Here is a 20773-nt window from a genome sequence, read left to right on the forward strand (position 1 = left end):
TTTCTCCTGTTCAACAAGAAACCATAGAACACATTACATTACAGGGAGCTCGCCATCGCTTCTTCTATCCTCACCTATTCCTTTCTTTTGCTGTTTCAATGCATGTTTGCTTTCCTTTTTGTTTTTCTTCTCCTCTATATGCCCCAACAGTTCTCTATCTTTTCTTCCTTCCCTTAATTTCTTGTCCTTGTCTTCTCCTCACTGCTTTTCATCACTCCTTACATAAAGCCTGCTCCTCTTCATTCTCAGTCCCTTCCCCTTTTCAAATCTTGCATACTTCACATTTGCCTGCTGTACAGTAGACATGGGTTTACATAGGACTCATACATATGCATTATAAGCACAAACACACACATGCACAAACCACTCTCCAAGACTGTAAAACCACATTTCTCCAGGGTCAGAAATGAAATGTTCCCTTCACATTTTAAATACATGAACAGAGACACAGTTGTGTGTAGACACTCATGTACTGGGTCTATTGTGGATGCTAAATATTTAAATTGAGCCATGGAGAATCTGGAGGGGGAAAAGCGTACAGAAATAAATAAATACAGGTGCAGAGAGAGACAGAGAAAGAAAAGCAGATAGTTGTATTAAAACTATGCATCCGTGTAATTCTTCTATGTCAGAGCAAAAAAGTAAACAGTACATTTGGAGTTATTTCTACTTTACTACTTTTTATGGTTTCTTCAACTACCACATTGAAAAAAATGAGCAAAAAAAAGCATGTCATGTTATCAACAAAAATAAGATAATTCTATGTAAGCCTGAAACAAAAGAAAAAGTGTTCATATGCCTGCTTTTTGCTGGTCGTACTGTCTGGTAGTGCTCGTCTTTTCACTCTTCCAGAGGAAGGTTAAGTAGAGCTTTAACAGCTGATTGGTGATGTTACAATAAGGTGCTTTACATAACGTCTATTAATATTCATGCAAAAAGGCAGTGTCATAATAAACAACTGGGCAAGAGAAAAGGATTACATTACCATCACAGACTGGAACCTCAAAGCTTTGCCCCTGTTATATTCTTATATAGTCCTACAACTTGCAATAACAAAATTATAAAAACGCTGACAAAAACTAGAACATTTGTCTTTTTTCTTTCTTTTTGTAATTTCTATTTATTTAATAATAATTCTGTATATATCATAATCTTCCAGATCCTATTAAGGTGAAGCTCCTTCAACCAACCTCCGCTATTAGGGTCACCTTCTCTTTCCCATGATTCCACTAACTGACCTGGATTCAATTGTTGAATCAGGGGAGGGAGAGACAGACTGAATGATCAATGGAAGTGAGAAAGAAGACAGACAGACAGATGGAGGGATGATAGATAGAGGAGTGGATATTATCAGTCCCCTCAGGTCCCTTTGATAAAGATCAGAGAAGCCACAGCCAGAACCTCAATCACATACACATGCACGCGTGGACGCACAAACACACACAAACAGTTTGTGCAATATAGATCAGTGACACATGCCTTTCGATATAAACACACACACACACACACACACACACACACACACACACAAACTTGACTTTTACACTCAGATCATGTTCAAGTCAAAGAGACCAGAGTCAAAATCAATCAATCAAGTGCTGATAAGAGATCAGAGACACAGGGAAATAAATGTGGAATGCTCCTTTAATGGCTGCCTCTTAATATGGATGCAAAGGTTTTTCTAACTGGGATTTAGCCCCCTGAGACTCTACTGTTCAGTTTTCACTGGAAAATCGTTCATCAGCTGCATAATCATTCAAATTTCACATTTCATGAAGTGTTTCCTCTGAGGAGCCGGTTTCGGGGGCTGTGCATGCAGCAGTCTGATCAGACTCATCAATGTGAGGACTGAATGTTGTTGGTTTGTGTTTACTGCTGTGACTGGCAAATAGTGATTGAGCCTGAAACATAATTGATGCAGGAGATGAAAAATTTAGGAAGTGCTCTCAAAGAAAGATGTTTGTTTACTGAATTTTATGGGGAAAGTAATGAAACTCTGTTCTAACTGAGACATCACACTTGTTCGATGCTTTTGCATCAATTCTGCTTTAATTTTGTCAATAGATGAACAGGGTGACTACTGACCACATGTTTTATGGATGCAAAGGGAGAAAAGGCCTTAAAGGAATACTTCCCCTGCAATTTTTTTTTTTTTTACCAAGTACTCAATTCATGTTTTCTTGAATTTATAAAGAAAACTTTGTTGTTCTCGCATGCCTCAACAATGAAGGGGGAATCATAAGAGGTAAACATTCATTGTAGTGATCATAATCAGAGTCTGCATTTAACAACAGCAAAACTCTATCAAAACATCTATTTACAAACTCTCACACAACTAGAGCAGTATAATCCAAGTCTCATTTAACCAGTCGCAAGTTCAGCACTGCCTCAATGCATGCATTTTTGCTGAAACCTTACAACATAAAACAAGAGAGCTTGTAAAGGATGTTTTGATATTGTTTTGCTGTTGTGAAATATGGACACTAATGACTTCAACTCGCCTTTTTTGCATACTCTGTTCATCGCGGAGACATGTCAGAAAAACTAAGTTTCCTTCATAAATCCAAGGTACCATGGGATGAGAAACTGACATACAAATGGTCATTTTGTAGTTTAAGTATTCTTTAAATCCTGACCTCCTTCTTTTGGCTTACATTCTTGTCCTCCTTATTTTGTAAGGCTGCTTATCAAGTCAAACTGTTTGGAAGTGTGTTATAGCTACTCATCATTGCTGCTCATTCACTCCACTGTGGTTGAAACACAACTACAAGTGCTGGTGAAACATATCAGTGAATCAAAACATAAAATGGGCACAAAACACGGTGATAGTGGCTATTGAATAATACATAAAGAGCAGCTGTTTGAGCAATGGCAGCATTTACAGCAAAAAGGAAAAAATATAAGGCACACAAAGATCCCATTAAAAGCTGAGAAATCAACAGAAATTAGAACATTTGTTTATGTGGTTAACAAATACAGGCTATTCACTAGTTCCACATGTGTTATTTTGTATGTAAAAGTACAACACTTGTGTACAAATTACTGCCCAAAACATTTCATCTGGGCATCCTACTAATTTGTTGGGTATAGTATTTGCCCGATTTTTTAAAAATTATTTGTAGGCACCAAGTATTGAAGTCAATCTAGTTTGGAAAAAAGTTATTTGAGTGGTTAATAGCGGCTGTCAATGCAATAACTCTATGTATTTGGTGTTTGTTACTGTAGATGCTGAGGTTTTGAGATGACTGAAATAACTTTTTTATTCTAATTGAGTGCCTTCTCAAAAGAAATGAACAACCAGCTTTTCTGTAGTGTGACTGAGAAAAAAGTTTTGCTTTAATAGAGGTTTGATCTCTTTTGAAACTGAGTTTCAAACAGAACTGCTATTATCAAAGACAGCAACACCCTATTCAGAGTCTAACAACTTCACGATAATAGTCAAACATTTCATATTTACAGGAGGGTGAGTGAGGAGAAATAAGCACGCCAATATCCCATAAGTGTCTGCTCTAATATTTAAAATAAATAAATACGTAAAAGATTGTTTTTTGCTGTCCTGTCATGCCTTAAACTTGAACATGATTGGATTTTTCTCATGTCACCAAGATGAAATATCAGAAGAGCTTATCATGTGACTTGACCAGAGTATATGCCACAATGTCAAAAAGCTAGCCTGTAACTGACAGTGACAGCACACAAAGGGGTTATGTAATTTTCTTCTACTGGCTCCCTTCTAGAAAATCTAAACAATCTAAACTGGTAGCTAAATTGGTTGAAAAACTCTGTGAGTTAAGTAACTGACGGATAAATGCCCAGATGGAGAAGGGTCCATCAATGCAAGTGACATCTGGCCAGTGAGAGCCCCCTAAGTGTTAAACCTGCTGCCAGCGGCTTCTGTTTGTTTGTAAAATTACTTTTCCAAACCTCCCAACAAAAAAAGGTAGGGAGTGGACAGTGGACAGATTGAAAGACAGCCATTCGTCCTTTTACCTTATTTCATTTGGACTAATGCCAACCACCCCTGCTTCAATTTGTATCTCCAGTTCCCTCAGAATTCAGCTTTTACAGGTGAACAACCTTGAAAAGGAATTCAGGCCACTACTCCAAATACAATTACGTTCAACATTTAATGTAATGTGTCTGATTTGTGTTTGATAGACTATGTTGGAACCTGTTGTTCCTGTTTTTGTGTATTATAAAAAAATGAAACATTTTGAGTGTGTTTTGGACCTTTAACCATTCTCCATTTATGCATTTTCTTTTTTTATCCTTCTCTTTTATATTTTATTAGTCTTTGTTTATGCCTTCTCTTGAGGCACTATGTAAACTCTCTGTGGCAAGTGGAAATGAAGGTAAAAAGTGTATTACTGTTATATCACAGAGAGAAGATAAACAAGCAGTGGAGATAATAGAAGTGCAAATGAGAGGAGGAAAACCAGAAGTGAAGTGAGGTTGGGGTTGAGGGGAGTGAAGTTAAATCTCTGCTGACTTGTTAGTCACATGGCAGCATGTTCTAGGATGAAGAACATGTTCTCCAGTCCATGTTCTTTAGAAAATGATTACATCTGGGATTTGTGTGTCTGTGTGTGTGTGGTATGCATGTCCATGTCTGTATGTGCTTTCTATGTTTGCCCGTGCCTCTGCACACATGGATGTGTCTAAATGTATATTGCATGATTGTGGGTAATGCACATTTATGTGTGAGGTTAACATGGCCCTATGTTATCGTTTATGTGTCTCTGTGTACTGCACAAACAAGTGTTCTGATTCTTTCATACCTCAAAGTGGGTGTCTATCCTTGAATGCATTGAGATCAGAAACATGCCTTTTTCATGACTTTTACTGTAGATGTATAGAACATGCCTCCTCTACAATACAGCTTAGTGTACACACTTCACTAGTACACAACTCACATACTAATAACAATCTACCAGCCTAAAATGAAAGAGAAAATTCATTTTCAGCACTTCATACATAAATGCAATATTGTTTGTAATGAACTTGTGTCATACAGTTTTTGTTCTCATATGTCAGTCAAGTCCCCAAAATTACTTTCAAATGATATCTTCTGACTAAATTACAAGTAGCATAGCAGATCATTGAAAAGAATAGATTAAAATAAAATAGATGACATAAAACCCATTATCTTTAATATTATTTTTTTCTAGGCCTGTAAAGTGCTTTTGTTGGACAATATATTGCCCCAGAAGTAATTTCAATTTCATTGTCATGGTCATTTTAAGACCACTTTATGCAACTGCTATAATGATTATCATAATAGCATAAGAATGCACGTATACCGTTTCAAAGAGCAATGGAATTTTAAAATATTCTAGACACTGACATTTTTTTTTTAAAATTATATATTTTTTTTAAAAAATGACTTACCACTTGTTAATATATACAATAAAGTATATGTAAAATTAAAGTACCTTTTTAGGAGTAGTCTAAAATTACTCCGAGACTTAAGCCTACTATAGACTGTGAGATTTTAGCAATCTACACTGTGTGGCATGGATCTAATAAACTTGGGTATGACACCTACTGAATTGCAGGCCACGACTTACACCTGCTTTTTTTATTTACTATTTTAAGTTTTCCTCATTCAGTTAAATAATAAGCACAAGTCAAAAGGGTAAAATTGAAATATATACATGTAAAAATGAAAGAAGATGAATGAATAAGGAGAGGGTGCTGCAGAAGAAGATGGAGGAGTAGTAACAGGAAACAAAAGGAATAATTCCTTAACAATGATCATGCTGAGAAAGAACAGTGTGTGTGTGCATGAGCATGTGTCTAAGTGATGTGATAATCTGTGATTCTGTCTCATCAGCACAATATCAAACTGCCTCCGACATCATATTTAATAATACATCACTCTTTCTCCCTCTGTTTCACACACACATGCACGTATACACACTGTATGGTATGTGCTGGTGTATGAATTAGTTATGACCTGACAGTCTTCAGAGGAAGGGGAAGAAACGTTCAAGGATTACATCAAAGAGTACCCCACCAAGCAGACAGACTGAAAAGGACAGAGCCGCACTACTGTACCTTTGCCCTTCCAACAAAAATATTCCCTCCTATAGAGCGATCAATGGAAAAACCTTTTTCATGGATTTCTGTTTTATAATGTAATAACACCGTGTGGTAGTCCACCCATCTATCCATTCATGATTTCTTTTAAGTATTTCCAGGACCAAGGTGCAGTAGCAGCAGGTTGAGCAGAGCAGTTCAGACACCCTTCTCCCCATCCACATCCTCCAGCTTCTCCCTGGCCCCTGAAGCAAGAGTCCCGAGGCGTTCACAGGCCAGATGGGATATGAAAGCCCTCCAGCATCTTCTGGGTGTGCCCTAGGGTCGCCTACTGGTTTGACGTGCCAGGAATAACTCAATAGCAAAGGGAGGCTTCCTCATCAGATGCAGACATGACGTCGGTTCATTTCAGTGGATTCCAAGCTCCTTTCACATTTCATAGCTCCGCAGCTCATCAGTAAGGGCTAGTATGGTCACGCTGTAAAGCAAACTCAGGTTCGTCACAATCTTGTTGTTTCAGTCACAACTCAGAGCTCATGATCAAAGAGTCGGAGCGTATATCTGTTGTTATATCCAGACTTTCGCTGTGGTTCCCTCTATAAAGCAGTAAAAACGCCTCCATCACTTCTGATGCTACACGAATCTTCTAATAATCCAACTTACTTCATCTTTCACAGGATACATTTTTGTATCAAAAGAAGTAGATACTCATTTCTTTTTGATAAATTCTTCCTTGTTGTTAGATTAAAATGTATCCACAATAAAATGAAGGATCAAGCTGAGGTGCAAAAGCTATATAATGTTGCTTTAATTCAATGCTTGCATATCGAAAATTATCAGTCATAGAGGTCATCAGGTAACAGCAGGAAGGCAGCTATTGAAATTTCCATCGACAAACACTGTGTGTGCGTGTGTGTGTGTGCGAGAGAGAGAGAGAGAGAGAGAGAGAGAGAGAGAGAGAGAGAGAGACCTATGATTAAACCAGTGTTTTCTGAAGTTATTACATCTAACTGTTCAAAGTTTTTGGTAATTTGACTTCAAATGAGTGCTGTGCTTGTAAGTAACAAACAACACTTCCAGCAATAATGATGATGAGCAAGTATTTTTCTAACACAGTTCCTCTCTAAAAATGTATTGTTGACAATGCTGAGGCAATACCTGCGGAAATCTAAAATCTGAAATGACTCCAGTAACAGATTAGGCAGAAGGATTACATGGAGTAAGGATGACTTGCCAAAAATTGTCCAAACCAGGGTGGATCATTCCTTCTGAGAAAATCTCCACCTCCCTGTATAAATTCACAGCCAAGCTGTGTGTGTTGTGGACAGCAAGAGATGCTGAATATAGAAAGACAGACAGATCATCAGCATAATGTTGTATTTTTTTGCAATTGCCAAGTATGGTCTGTCTCTCTCCTCTCCTCACACAAACACAGAGTAAGTCAAACAGCTGAATGTATCAGCAGCAGGGGCTCTTCAGATAAGTCCCCTGGAGCAAACTCTCTGCGTCGCACACACAAACAAATACACACGCACACACACACAAACACACACACACCCATAGAGATGCACAATCACACAGAACCAACATGGGCCAAGTAGCAAGTAGAAACTAGTGCCAGTGAATAAATCTGGGACAACTGCTTGGACATACAAGTAGCACAAACACACACAGACATGCACACACATAAACTCAAACACAGCATGTGTGCAGACTTAAACCAAGGCACTTTGCAATCAGTGATATTGTCATCATGCGGTGCACCAGACACACAGATCTATAAAATGAACAGCCACCAAACATCCACCCTACATCCAGACAAGCACAAAGTTCCATAGGACGATGCAAATGGACACACAGAGTGTTAAGCAGTGTATCATTTTCAACAGCAACAAGCTGTGACCAACAATGTGAGTGTGTGTGTTTACATGCGTGCATGCGTGAATGTAAACAATGCTATCTTATTTTTAGTGAACAGAGGTCATTCAAATTCCATGAAACATTACACCAGCTATAGTTTTTCTCAACAGGATTTTTTCATGGCAGATATTTTGATGTGTCACAGCAGAAAAACCACACGTGTTACTAATACTATTAACGATGTCTCCGGTCTATTCAAGGTTCCCAGTAAGCCCTGACAGAGTGTGTTTATAGTTGACAGTCCTGACAGTGTTTAGCTGGCACAAAATCCTGAAAATGTTTCTTTAGAGCGTGCCTATTCGATTGGTGGCCTGCAGGCCAACACCAGCCCCCTAATTGAGCCCAACTGCTCCACCAATCAGTTCTGTTTACAAATTAATAACATTTAAAACCTGAAAAAAGTATCATGCTACAATAAATCTGTCCTAACCCAGCAGAGGTTCCTGTGCATTTGCCTGACTATAAAAAAGGCCTGTTTATTGTTTTGGAAATGTAGTGGCACGTTTTGTCAAGTGTACATATATAATGAGAATAATGGCTCAGGGAAATATCCAGCCCTTGGGGCCTTCACTCACTAAAAATGTGACCCCTGAACAATAAAGATGAATAGCCCTGCCTTATAGGAAACATTTCCTACTGTGAATATGGGCCTAAATGGCAGACTGTAGGTCAGCATGCCGCTTTATAAATGTATTTCACTGTTTCAAAAAGTGTTCTGTTTTGTTTTTCACAAAACTGAGCTGTCTGTGCAGGGAAAATAAATACTTCCCAATACAATATGATCAGAGACAATAGAAAAAACAATAGAAACATTTGCTTTTGCTCAAGCATTAGAGAGGCAGCAACTACCAGAATGGACTGCACCGCATCGTAGCATTAATATCCGTGATGTGATGTGAGTTGCTCATCAGACTAACATTATTTCAGCTGTCTGATATAAAAAAATCATGAATTACAGTTAGAAAGTAAGCTGAAATATGTTTCTGAAAAAAAAAATTGGTGAGATAGGGGAAATACAGTGACAGACCCTTTCATTTTTTTCATATTTGATCAGCACTGCTTAGTTTTACTGTTTGATCTGAGATTATTCAGCCTCCTTTTTTTGCAATACAGGAAACACTATGGTGCCCACTTTTTGCTCACAAACTCTTGTATTACAGCTTAACAGAGCACTAAAATATGTTTCTGAAAACAGTTTTGGCGAGAATTAGGCAATGCAGTAACAAAATTTTAGTTCATATCTGATTAATATTTGATCTAAGTTTGAGAGAGAAAGAGAGTGATGGGTGGTTTTCTCTCTGCATCTATACTCTTAATATTTGTGGTAGCGGCAGGAATACAAAAATGAGGAGTATAATCTGAAGCTTAAGCAACAGCCCAAGAGTCAGCAAAAATCTTCCAGATGATGCAGTTTGTTTCTGCCAATGAGCAAGTAGATCTGAGCAATGACATGATGGAGGGAAGTTTACCATAGTTCATACTACCCACAATGCCATAATTTTAGTTTCCTGAAAGAAACATCACCAGTGCTATCCTGGTCGCAGTGCACCCTGGAATACGCCATACCCCAGATTTAATATCAATATTCCAAGACTACTAAATAAATACTACGACCATGACTACATTGCATACACAATCTGTGTACCTCTGCAGCTTTAATATATACATTGCGACAGGGCTTTGTGATGTATAACAATAAGTGTATGATTACAATGTCAATATCATACCAATGCAATGACGCAAATGCTCTCTGTAAGCCTTATGTTCAATGCACATTATCCACTGCCTCAGTAAATGTCTTGCACTGTGTCCCTTTTAAATGACATAAAGGGTCGTATATGTACGTCAGACAGTACTGTCACCTTGGCAGCTGTTCACATCTCAAACAACTGCTCAGTGAATAACAAGGAACTAGATAACTGTGTACCTATTTGTTTTGTTGGTTTTGCTCAGTGTCATGCGTTTGCCTCCGGTACACAGTTTTTTTTTTCTCCTCTGTTTTATGCTCCGGAACTAACTGCCTCATTGAGGACATCAAAGTTTTCCTAATCTAAATCTAATCTGAAATTTTTTAATGCGCACAGGACATGGTGTTGAAACATAGTGAGTTCTAATTTTAAACATCACTTCAACTATTCATATCTGTTCTTTCATCCATGAAAATGGTACCATGGTGTTTACTCAGGCCCTAAAGGGAGAGTGCAAAAGGGGATGCTTTAGCTAACCTTTAAATGGGCCCTCTGAAGGCAACTCAGTTTTTTGTTGTTAAAATGTTCGAAGTTCTTGGTTAAAAAAAAAAATGTCAAGGTCAATACTAAGCAAATATTGTTTTTTTATGTTATGGTAAAATTTCCTCAACGATCCAGTGTTTTCAATGTTTACCAAAATCCCACACGTCAGAGTCTATTTTAGCTGAGGTTAAACCTGAGTTTACAAGTAAGGCCTAGTTCAAGAGGAGTTGAAACTTGGGACCATTTGCAAGGTGCCAGTCTGCAACAATCTGAAACCTGCCAGATTATACCAATGTGACTAGACAAGATGGTATACCGTCTCCATAGCAACAACTCTCTCCACTTCCGATCTGATTTCCGACTTTTTTCAGGCTTATTTTGCGCCTGAAAATAGGTTAATTTGTAGCTTCTTAAAATATGAATGAAGATAGTGATAGTGAAATACTTAATACAGTTGAATTGGTGGCGGTGAAAACAAAAACAAAACTATCTGAGCTTCAAACAGACTGTATTCATTATAAAAAAGCCACAATTTATAACCAGTGCAGAATAACCAAACTGTGTGTGTGTGTGTGTGTGTGTGTGTGTGTGTGTGTGTGTGTGCATGCGTGTGTGTGTGTGTGTGTGTGTGTGTGTGTGTGTGTGTGTGTGATATGTGCATATACTCACTGACTGCAAAAGTTGCAGCAGCAGCAGCCCACACTGACTGTTGAAACAGGTAACATGATCTCACCCTAACATCAGCTGCTGGTGACTTGACAAACTGAGTTGCAGGTGACATTATCAGCTGTGTTATCAGCTCAGACCGGCCAGTTTACACTGCTCCAATTTTTCACTGCAACTTTCTAAAAACTGTTTCATCATGTCATGAATCTTTGGTCTGAACTAGGCTATTTTGGTGCCACATCGCTTGGCCTTGGAGGGTCAATTTAAATGGTTTTCAAAATCTGGTAGATAGGTGTTTTATGGCAAAAATGACCCGAAATGTCTCAATTCCTGTCCCTGCAAGCCTATAATACAGTGCCTTCAGTATACTCTCATTTTCTGTTATGCTCTGCCCATGCTTTCCTCTCTCTGGATTTGACAGCCTGCCATGTTGAAAGGGAATGAACTTGTCACCCATTAGGGAGTCCGTTCCTATGCTGAGTGGAAAGGAGTAAAAAAAAAAAAAAAAAAAAGGGACTGAGTTCAGAACATGGCAGTTCTCCTTGAAAACTTTCAGAATCTGAATAGCCTTTCAAAGGAATTGAATTGAATAGAAATCATGTACTCTCCGTCCACAACATAAAAACGCTTCACTTGAAGTCTTATTATTTGGTATTTAGAAGCAATATATACACATTTAATATGACTTGTGTATTTATTCAACACTATAACTTCTTTTGTGTTGTATACACAGATAATTCTCTAAATAGGGGGACTTAAAGTAAAGTGTCACCAACAGAAAAACATAAAACTGATATTTATGTGTGGTATTTAGCTTTCTCTAAGCACAATGTCTCAAGCAAATATCAAGAGTTGCTTCAAGGAAAAAACACAAAGTTCACCTGCTCAATTACTTCTCTTTGCTGTCTGAATGTCTTCCTTACATGGCCCACACCCACGGTCCTATTAGAGCTATGGACTTCTATGTGATATTTCGTGAGTAGCTGGTGGTTGTTATTTACAATGTTCGTTTTTCTGAACCGTAGAGGTCGACACTGACACAGTCTGTACATTATCACATATCATCCCACACACGCAAACACAAATACATACAGATGCCGACTGACCTTCATAGTTGAGTTTGAAGCCATGTGCAGAGACGGCAAAGTCGCTGGTCAACCTCAAAGAGAAGACATTCCCTGTACTGGTGACAGGGGGAGGAACCTGGAAGCCTGTCAGCCTGTAGAAACACAGAGGAGAGTGTGTTGACATTCTCAGCAAATTACCGGACACATTAAACATGCAGGAAAAACAAGAACCCCCCTATTGTCTACGACACAGAAGGCCTTTCAGCATTAACACCTATAGCAACATAGAGATCAACATATTGATGTGTTAAAAAAAACAACATTCATCAGGTGAAAAAAAAAGAAGTACAAATTATACCTAGAAGAGTGCAGAGGATATTTGTTACAGGCTTGACCAACATGTAATTATTTACTTAACCATCATCATTGGTAACTCGTAAAAGTACAAAAACTCAAACATATTTTTTAATAACTGATATTCTTTGTTTTGTAATCTAAAATCTATCATATTTTTTTCTGTTGCAAACTTCAGCAACACTGCAATTCTAAAAAATTTCAAATCAAATTTTTACCCTTTTTTTTTTAAGTTTAGTGAAAATGTGCATCTTTGCCGCTTTCTAAGGAACTCCTTATGAACTTTATATGGTGTTTGCCACGTGAGACAAGCATAATTATAGTTTGCCAGTTTGATCACACTCCTGTGTCTGATGTGTGCTCGTACCAGTGCCACTGCCTGGCATTGAGCCTGTGAAGCAGAACACAAACAACTCTCCATTATTGAAAAATATAAAGAGGGCTACACTAAAGCCCACGACTCGGTAGGAGCTTTTAAATAAACCAAGCCACAAGATGAAAGTGTACCAACAAAAGAGTGAGCCCATTGGTCAGCTAACCAGTAATACTGAAAAGGCTTTGTGTAACAATAGGTAACCAAAAAAAAAAAAAAAACAGGAACAAGTGAGAAGGCAAGGCTGCCTTTAATCTGTGTCCTCCAAAAGTAAGCTTGCACAAAACAGCCAAGGTGTGTCTTCAGCTTTCAGATTTCTTAAATTAAACAAGGAAGAAGAGAGATGGAGGAATGAAATGCCAGCTTTTTTTTTCCTTCAGGTATGGACAAGAGCCAAACCTTCTTCCTGCCACTGCAACGCATTTTCTTGTCCTGCAGCTACCATTCTTCCTTTTATTTCACCTTCATCCTCCCTTCCTTCCTCTTTCAGCTCTTCTCTTCCTTCTCTTTCCTCAGTCCATTAGCACCAGGCTCTCCTTTAGCATTAAGTCACCCAACTGATTTTTCTTCCCTCTTTACCTCAACAGCCTTTCTCCACTTTCTCTGCCGTCCTCTCTGCTCTACTCTCTGTGGCATTTACCCACCTAAACCTCCCATCTTCCTCTCTCCTTGTTAATTCTCCGCCTTTCCCCTTCCCTGGCATTCACACAGCTACCTTTCCTTTACTTCCTTCTGTCTCACTACTTTTCATTTTAACCTCTGTCCCCTATTTTTTTTACTCTCTTGCTTTGATCTTTTTAATTTCACTTTTCTCTATAACCTTCTTCTCTACTTTCACCAATTTTCTTTCTAGGGATGGGCATTTTAAGTAATTTCCATATTTGAGTACTTACATTAAACTACCATTGAGTGGTTGCAAAAAAAATAAAAAACTAACCTAATAATAGGGACCAAGATGAATACCCAAGCAAAATTGTGGGTAGGGATTAGAGTAGGCCTACCTTTCTGAACAGCACAGACTGTAGAGATTAGCTTTGATACTCAAGTTTAATGTTACAAAGCTTGCACTGCACCTTCAATGTTTTCATTATGTTAAAAAAATAAAGTAATTAAAAAATCACTCTCATGCCCGGTTGTGATTGTAACGTTATATCGAGTGATGTCTGATTGAAATTGCACATGTATCATTCTTGCTATGTGGATTTGTGTAGAGATTATTAGATAGCAGTTACATTACTGCCTACAAGCAAAAACTGTTTACTTTACATATATATATATATATATATATATATATTGTGTTTTACTGCTATTGCAATTACTTTATCACTTTAATTGCAATTACTTTACACTGAACAAATATCTCTCCCCTCCATTCCAGTTTTTACTTTAAAACATGAACCTTTCAGTGTTATATCTGCATTTCTTCTCTATTTTCTGGAACAGATTCAGTTGCTACTTATTAGTTAGCTGTTAGCTCCAGTTTGATCCTCACCACCCCTCTTATCTTTATATGACATTAAGAGGAAAACACTAATGTCAGAAAATCCTTGACACAGCATACAAACCTAATGTTCTTCTAGCAATCTTTGTACCTGTGACTTTTTAAAAGTAATCTCCCACTTTTTAAGGTGATTGAGGCAAAAAAAAAGATTGTATCTCTCTGTGACCTTTACCTTTAACAAACTGGGAACCCTGGACTTTTAACCATAAAATGAGTCTTTAGTTATCACAGTGTTTGTGAAATACTTCAAACATGAACACAGTGCAATGACTTACTTTAATTCAGTTTTCTCCTGCTCTATACTTTCACTCATCCCTCTGCTCAACCCTCTCATCTGTCTTTCTGTCTGCACATTTTAATGTATTAAGTTTTCTTTCAGCAAAACAACCACAATCAACCATTTCTTTAAAATCCTGCCCCTCACTTCGCCTTCTGTCTTTTCTTCCTCTCAACCCTTCTTTCATCTTCTTCCTGTCCCTCCTATCTTGCTTTTGTCCTCCGTTATGGGCCTACTTCATCACCTCTCCTCTCATCTTTTCATCTTTCTATCCTCCTCTATTTCTTTCACCCTCTCACCTCCTCCTTTCCATTGTGTATTCATTTTCTAACATCTCTTAACATCTCTTTTCATCTTTCTATTTCATTTATCCTCTCTGCTTTGCATGTCCCTCCTACTACTTTTCTTTAACAGTTAACTTGAATTTGTTCCTCCCCTGTACATGCACTTTTCTCTAATCATTCTGTCCACCTTTCTGCTCATCCAAACTGGGCTTCACCCCATGTAACATGCTTTTATCTCTCCTGTCAATTTGCTTTCCCTTGTTTTCAGTTTCCCTTCTCTTTTAGTTGGCCCTCCCTCGCATCTTGATTCCCATTTCTCAGCCGACTTACTCCTTTTCTATTTCTTCGTTCTCTCTCATCTAGTCCAATACTACTCAAAGCACGAATGGTGGCCACTTTCTCAAAAGCACCCAACCATCCCTTTAATCTCTCCCTCTGTTCCTAATCTATATCTACTGTGTATTTCTCTGTCTGTGCTGCCTTCCTATTTTTGGTTATTCTTTCCTCTCATTTTTACTCTTTAAATATATCTGCCCCATCAGTCTTTATGCTTCAGCGATTTGCTTTCCTTTCTGCTAATTCACTGCCCTATTTGATTTTCTTTTCCTTTCCAGTTTTGTATCTGTCCTTACAATGTTACCTACATTATGACCAACAGATAGTAAGCATGCTAGCCATGATGTCTGTGTAACGAACCACACAGTAACCCTCAAACGATCTCTGCATGTTCACATGCTAACTTCATCTGTACTGCTATAACCACTACAGAAAAAAAACAATGTTTTAGTTGTATAACAATATATGAGGAAGCGGTAGTAAAGCACAAAGGTTTGGCAGCAGCAGTAATGGAAATTTTATTAGTGTAGAATCATGACTATGAAGCATCTTGGTGTGTCATACAAACAGATTTAAAATAGTGGCACATTGTGAACAGTCCATAGATGTTCCGTCTTATAGATTTTTCCAAAATGGTAAACCATCGCAACCACTAAAAGTCCTTAACAGTCATGAAGGGGCACAGAAACTTTAGGTTGATGGGTTCAGTAGTATGGAAGACTACCTGCGGACAGACAGATACACTCACGCACACATACGACCGAACGCGTAATCCCCTCAAGACTTACGCCTGCAAAAAAGGTAACAACTAACAGGCAGCAGAAGAAAAGGACACACTGCAGCATTAATGCAACTGAATTCAAGTGTGACATAATCTGACCTGGGCAACTTATTGGCCCCCCTTATACTTGTCATTTCAAGTGTCTCAAATAAAATTCCAAAATCTTACTTTTGTAAACACCACATATAAGTGTCCCCTTTTTGTCCCATCACATGCATGCAAATCAGGGACAACCCAACTCTAGCCCAGAGGGTGGTGGTGGTACCGCAGCTGTTAGTTAATGCAAGAGTTATGCTCCATCAGCTGCAATTCAGCTAGCTAATAAGTATCCATTACATAACACAAACACACTGATGACCTGCATGAATGGACAGAGTTTTGCTCGTGTTTATGGGCACTCATGCCCCTCACTCGCCAATACAGATTACTGCTCTCTCAACCACACACAAAACATTCAGTGGTTACAGTGGTACAACACAATGGTATGTCTTCTGTATGATCATGTGTATGTGAAATTGCGTCCTGTTGCTTTATGTGACAAGGACATATGGCAAAGTTCTGTGTATTTTCTGTGTCAATTAATCTGCAATTTCCACAGAGTTTGGCAATGACTGAAGCCTGCCCCACTGCCACCTTCTAAGAACACATTCCTTCTTTTAACATTATTCATCTTGCTTCAACACTTTTTTTAGATTATTTAGCACCATGGTTGCACTTCTGCCTCCGGGTATCAAAATTGTAAAAGTTGGCCACTGCCGCACATATTTGCATCTTTTCTGCATTTTTTTCCCCGAAATCTTCTGCTAGCGTGTGTGGGGCTTGACATATCTTTGTCACATTTCAATTCAAAAAGATGTGTTGTTCCAAAAGGCATTCACCAATAAAATAAAGAAAATGAAAGATCCTTTTGACACACTGTGTGCATTCATGTTTTTCCAAGAAGCTTCTTGATAAAAACGCAGCCAGCAAGAAAACAGCAAATATTGTGTTATGTAAATAAACCTCAAACTATTCTCTTCTGCTTCCTCTACAATATCTTATTTGTAATGCTTCACTCTTGCAGAAACAAACTTTTGAAACACACACACACGCACACACACACTGTGCATTCTCTATTTCCTGTGTAACAATTTATCACTGGATTTATGTGTTTTGAGATTTATGAGGTAAAACCAAAATTCTTTTCAAGTGAAAGAAAGATGGAACAGAGGGCGTCTGACATTCAAGGTCTATTCCAGTGGGAGTGTGTGTGTGTGTGTGTGTGTGTGTGTGTGTACTTGGGTATGCATGTGTTTATGTGCCTGCGTGGTGTATAGAGTGAAATCACATTAGCAAGTGAATGAAGAACTAGCTAATATCAGCAGAGTGCTTTCTCTGTTCTCTCACATAGACACACATAAGGGGCATCTCTCTCTCTCTCTCTCTCACACACACACACACACACAACACACACACACAACACGAACAGATAATAGAAACACACCATTCTCTTTATTTTCCTCCAAAAAAGCAACCATGCAGTCTGGCTAATGCGATTGTCAGACCCCCCCCCCCCCCCCCCCCCCCCCCCCCCACCGCATCTCTGTTTCTGTTTCCCTCTCTCTCTTCCTCCCTTGTATCTGATGGTCTCTTTATTGCCGAGAGGAAAAAGAGATTTTTCATTATTATTACTGCCATGAAAGACGGAGAGACAGGGTTGAAAGAGAAACTGTAAAAAATAAAATAGAAGAAAGACAGACGGACAGAATGAGACAGGTGGTGCACACTTAAGGTTTTGTGTCGTGTTGAAAAATAATTTCTCGGATCAAATCATATCTGATATGAACTGCATCATTTAATCACATCAAAGAGTCATCTGATACGGACCTACAGACCATGCACTCTCATCTGCTTGGGATAGATATTCATTGGAGTGGAGTGAATGCCTGCCTGAATGTGAAATTACCCAGTTTCATGCATAGTTATGATAATATAGATTACATTTCACTTTACTGACAGTAACTATTATCCGGTATAATCCCACTGTCTTCCTGAATAGCTTTGTTGAACTTATGGATATTACATTTTTTACATTAACTTCTGTTTTTCTTTCAGAACAAGTATCTCATCTATAATATTTAGTAATAAATAGGTCATCCATAGGACGGGGGACCAAAAGAAATGGTCTGATAAACAAACCTAACCTCTGTCAGTTTGGACCATTAATATAGGTGGTCAAATTAACTGTTGAAGATCAACAGTGTGCAACAAATCAAACTAATCCTTTAAAGAAATGCATGATGTAGCTGTTCCCGATTAATATTCACAATGGTAACTGGATAAAAAAGACATAGATAAGGAAATATGTTGATTTGAGGCTTCTGTATGGAGTTTCAGTGCTATTATTCCCTTGCAACTTATTGAAGCCTTAATGGTAACTACTAATTGCCTAACCCAGCACCTTAACATAAACACACATAACTCTAATCTAGAATCAGCTTTTATTAACTGCAAGAATAAAACAAAATGTCCTCGAGCCCCCACAATGTTCTCACTTTTAAACAATAATTATCAGCAGTAATTCAAATGTATTGCAGAGGAAAAAAACCATAACACAATCATCAAATGCATGGCTGTCATGTACAGAGTGACATTTTGAACATTTAAGTCAGATCTTAGGCAGGTCAAGCTGTTACTGCTGCATTACTGCTGGTACAATCTATAAAGTACCTCGCAGCACATTTATGCATTACAGAGATATTTATTGTTGAGCGACTTAATCTCAGTTGGTGTCAGCCACCTTATGACCAAAGGGCTAGTTAAATGGAAAACAGAACTGAGTGCCAATTTACATCTTTTTCTCATCAGAATTAATGGGGATATGAGCTCAGTATTAAAGTCTGTTTATTTTCCCTCAGCGGGTGTCAGATTGTGTAGCTACCAGTCTCTAACCACCAAAGGAGTGGTACCAGGAGACCACTAGGCGTGTTTGTCTGTGAGCTAGAGAAAGTGTGTTCATCTGTGGTTGTGTGAGAGAGTGTGTAAGTGTATTTTAGTTTGTTTGTATTTTATTGAGTTGATACTGACCCAAGACCTGACACTGCAAACCAAAATGCTCTGAATCTCCTCTTCCTTTAGTCTCTCCTCATGTTCCTCCATCCATCTTTTCTTTTCCTTCCCTCCCTCCCGACTGCACTACCATTCCAACTCCTTCCATTGGGAGAACAGTAACTGTGTCAATTTCCTGGCCATTTACTTTCTTTTCACTCGTCCCTCTTTCCCGTGAGGCTGGTAGCTTTCTACGTGAACACCAATACAGTTCCTCTGTTCACACTGCCCACTGCCTCTCTTAATCTTCCTTTCTCTGCTTGTCTTTCCGCTCAGAATAAAGAAAAATCAGTGTATATGGAATTATTTTGTCTGAAATGTGAACAGCAAGTTTGAGCTTTCTTGCTTTTGCTATAAAAAAATGTGGAACTGGTATTTGAGTTAGAGCCTCTTTTCTGGTGTCTCTTTTCAATGATTATATATTCATGGCACGAAGTATTAAATTAAGCAGACACGTGACAAAACAAATATACCTAAAAAATGTCAAAACCAAAACTGAGGTTTTTGCTAACAGCTGAATCTTATCATGGCAACCACTGCAGACAGAGGAGAGGGAGATGTGTTAAGTGTTTGCGAAGAGGGTATTCTTCGCTCTGTGTCTTAAGGTAATTATATTCTTAACTAATGACTCACAATAAGTCATTACACATTTTCACTTTATCAATGCCCATAAAAGTTAGACCTGCAATTTAATTTAGGAGGAATTATGAAAAACCTTAGAAAAGAAGTGAATTTTCTTGTATTTTATAGTATCATGTGATTCAATGAATTATTTTTTTTACATTTTCATTACAAGTAATTAGACTGTTTGCAAATGTTTCTCAATGGTTACATTTACATTTCTAAAACGATGTATTAAAGTGTATTATGCAGTAACCATGTACCACATAGCCTGTAATGACATACTTGTTTTTTCTTTATTATTCATCACTTAATATATTCTTTTTCGACCTATGAAATTTTAGAATATATCTATATGCTACTGATTGTGTGCTCTACGTATATAAAGAGAGTTAGAGATTTAAACAAATAAATGAAATGCAGTAAGGACACTTTAAGGGTCATGGCATACTACTTCCTGTGGCACTTGATTTTGCAAATATACTGGATAATTACGACTCTAACTTATTTAAAATCAGATTCTCTCTATAATCCGGGCATTTATTTTAATGCAAAATTAAACCTGCCGCAATTGTCACATTAATGGCCACAGACTTAAATCAACCCCCCACAACACACATTCTCATATTGTTATTTAGAATTTTGAATGCTGTATTTACATAATTTCTTGAACACCAGTTTCTCTTATTTCATTGCTGTTTCATCATACAACTGTTTAGTTAATATTCTCATGATCATCAAACAAACTGTCTCTCTCCCTCTCTCTCTCTCTTAAACACACACACACACACACACGTCTTGAAAACCTGAAATTAATTACGTTTTTTTTTTTCTTTTTCCCAATTGGCTGAGTGATATCTGACCTCAAGTTGAGCACGTATCTGTCCTGTTTCATTAGACAGTCACCCAACTCGAGACACTCGGGTGCCTAAAAGTTGTTTTCACTGCCTTAAGACCTAGTAATATTGGACAAAATTAGAGGTCTTTTTATTGGTGTCTCAGTCTCCTTCTTTTGTTTTTACATGTGCTTGCCTATGTTTTGCTGTGTGAGTCAAATGACACTTATGACAAATATAACTATGCTTTTCTTGCAGGAATAAGGGGATGAGGTGAACCCTCCAAATTAAAGACTGTTTTACATGGCCTTCACCACGACTAAAGAACAATTTAAGAACATGAATCTAAAATTACATTTGGAAATAATTTTACACTTTAACAGAGGAGGTCATCATGCTG

General features: G+C 38.0%; 1 protein-coding gene across 1 annotated transcript in view; it reads right to left on the bottom strand.

The window, feature by feature from the left end:
- The window catches only part of LOC121957465 (CUB and sushi domain-containing protein 3-like), a 446534-nt gene that overhangs the window by 293519 nt on the left and 132242 nt on the right, over positions 1 to 20773 (bottom strand). The window contains exon 3 of the mRNA XM_042506041.1: positions 11963 to 12075. Coding sequence (XP_042361975.1) covers positions 11963 to 12075 — 113 coding nt within the window. The remainder of the gene's footprint in view (positions 1 to 11962; positions 12076 to 20773) is intronic.

This window comes from Plectropomus leopardus, chromosome 18, assembly GCF_008729295.1.
Source record: "Plectropomus leopardus isolate mb chromosome 18, YSFRI_Pleo_2.0, whole genome shotgun sequence".
In the NCBI taxonomy this organism is placed as follows: domain Eukaryota; kingdom Metazoa; phylum Chordata; class Actinopteri; order Perciformes; family Serranidae; genus Plectropomus; species Plectropomus leopardus.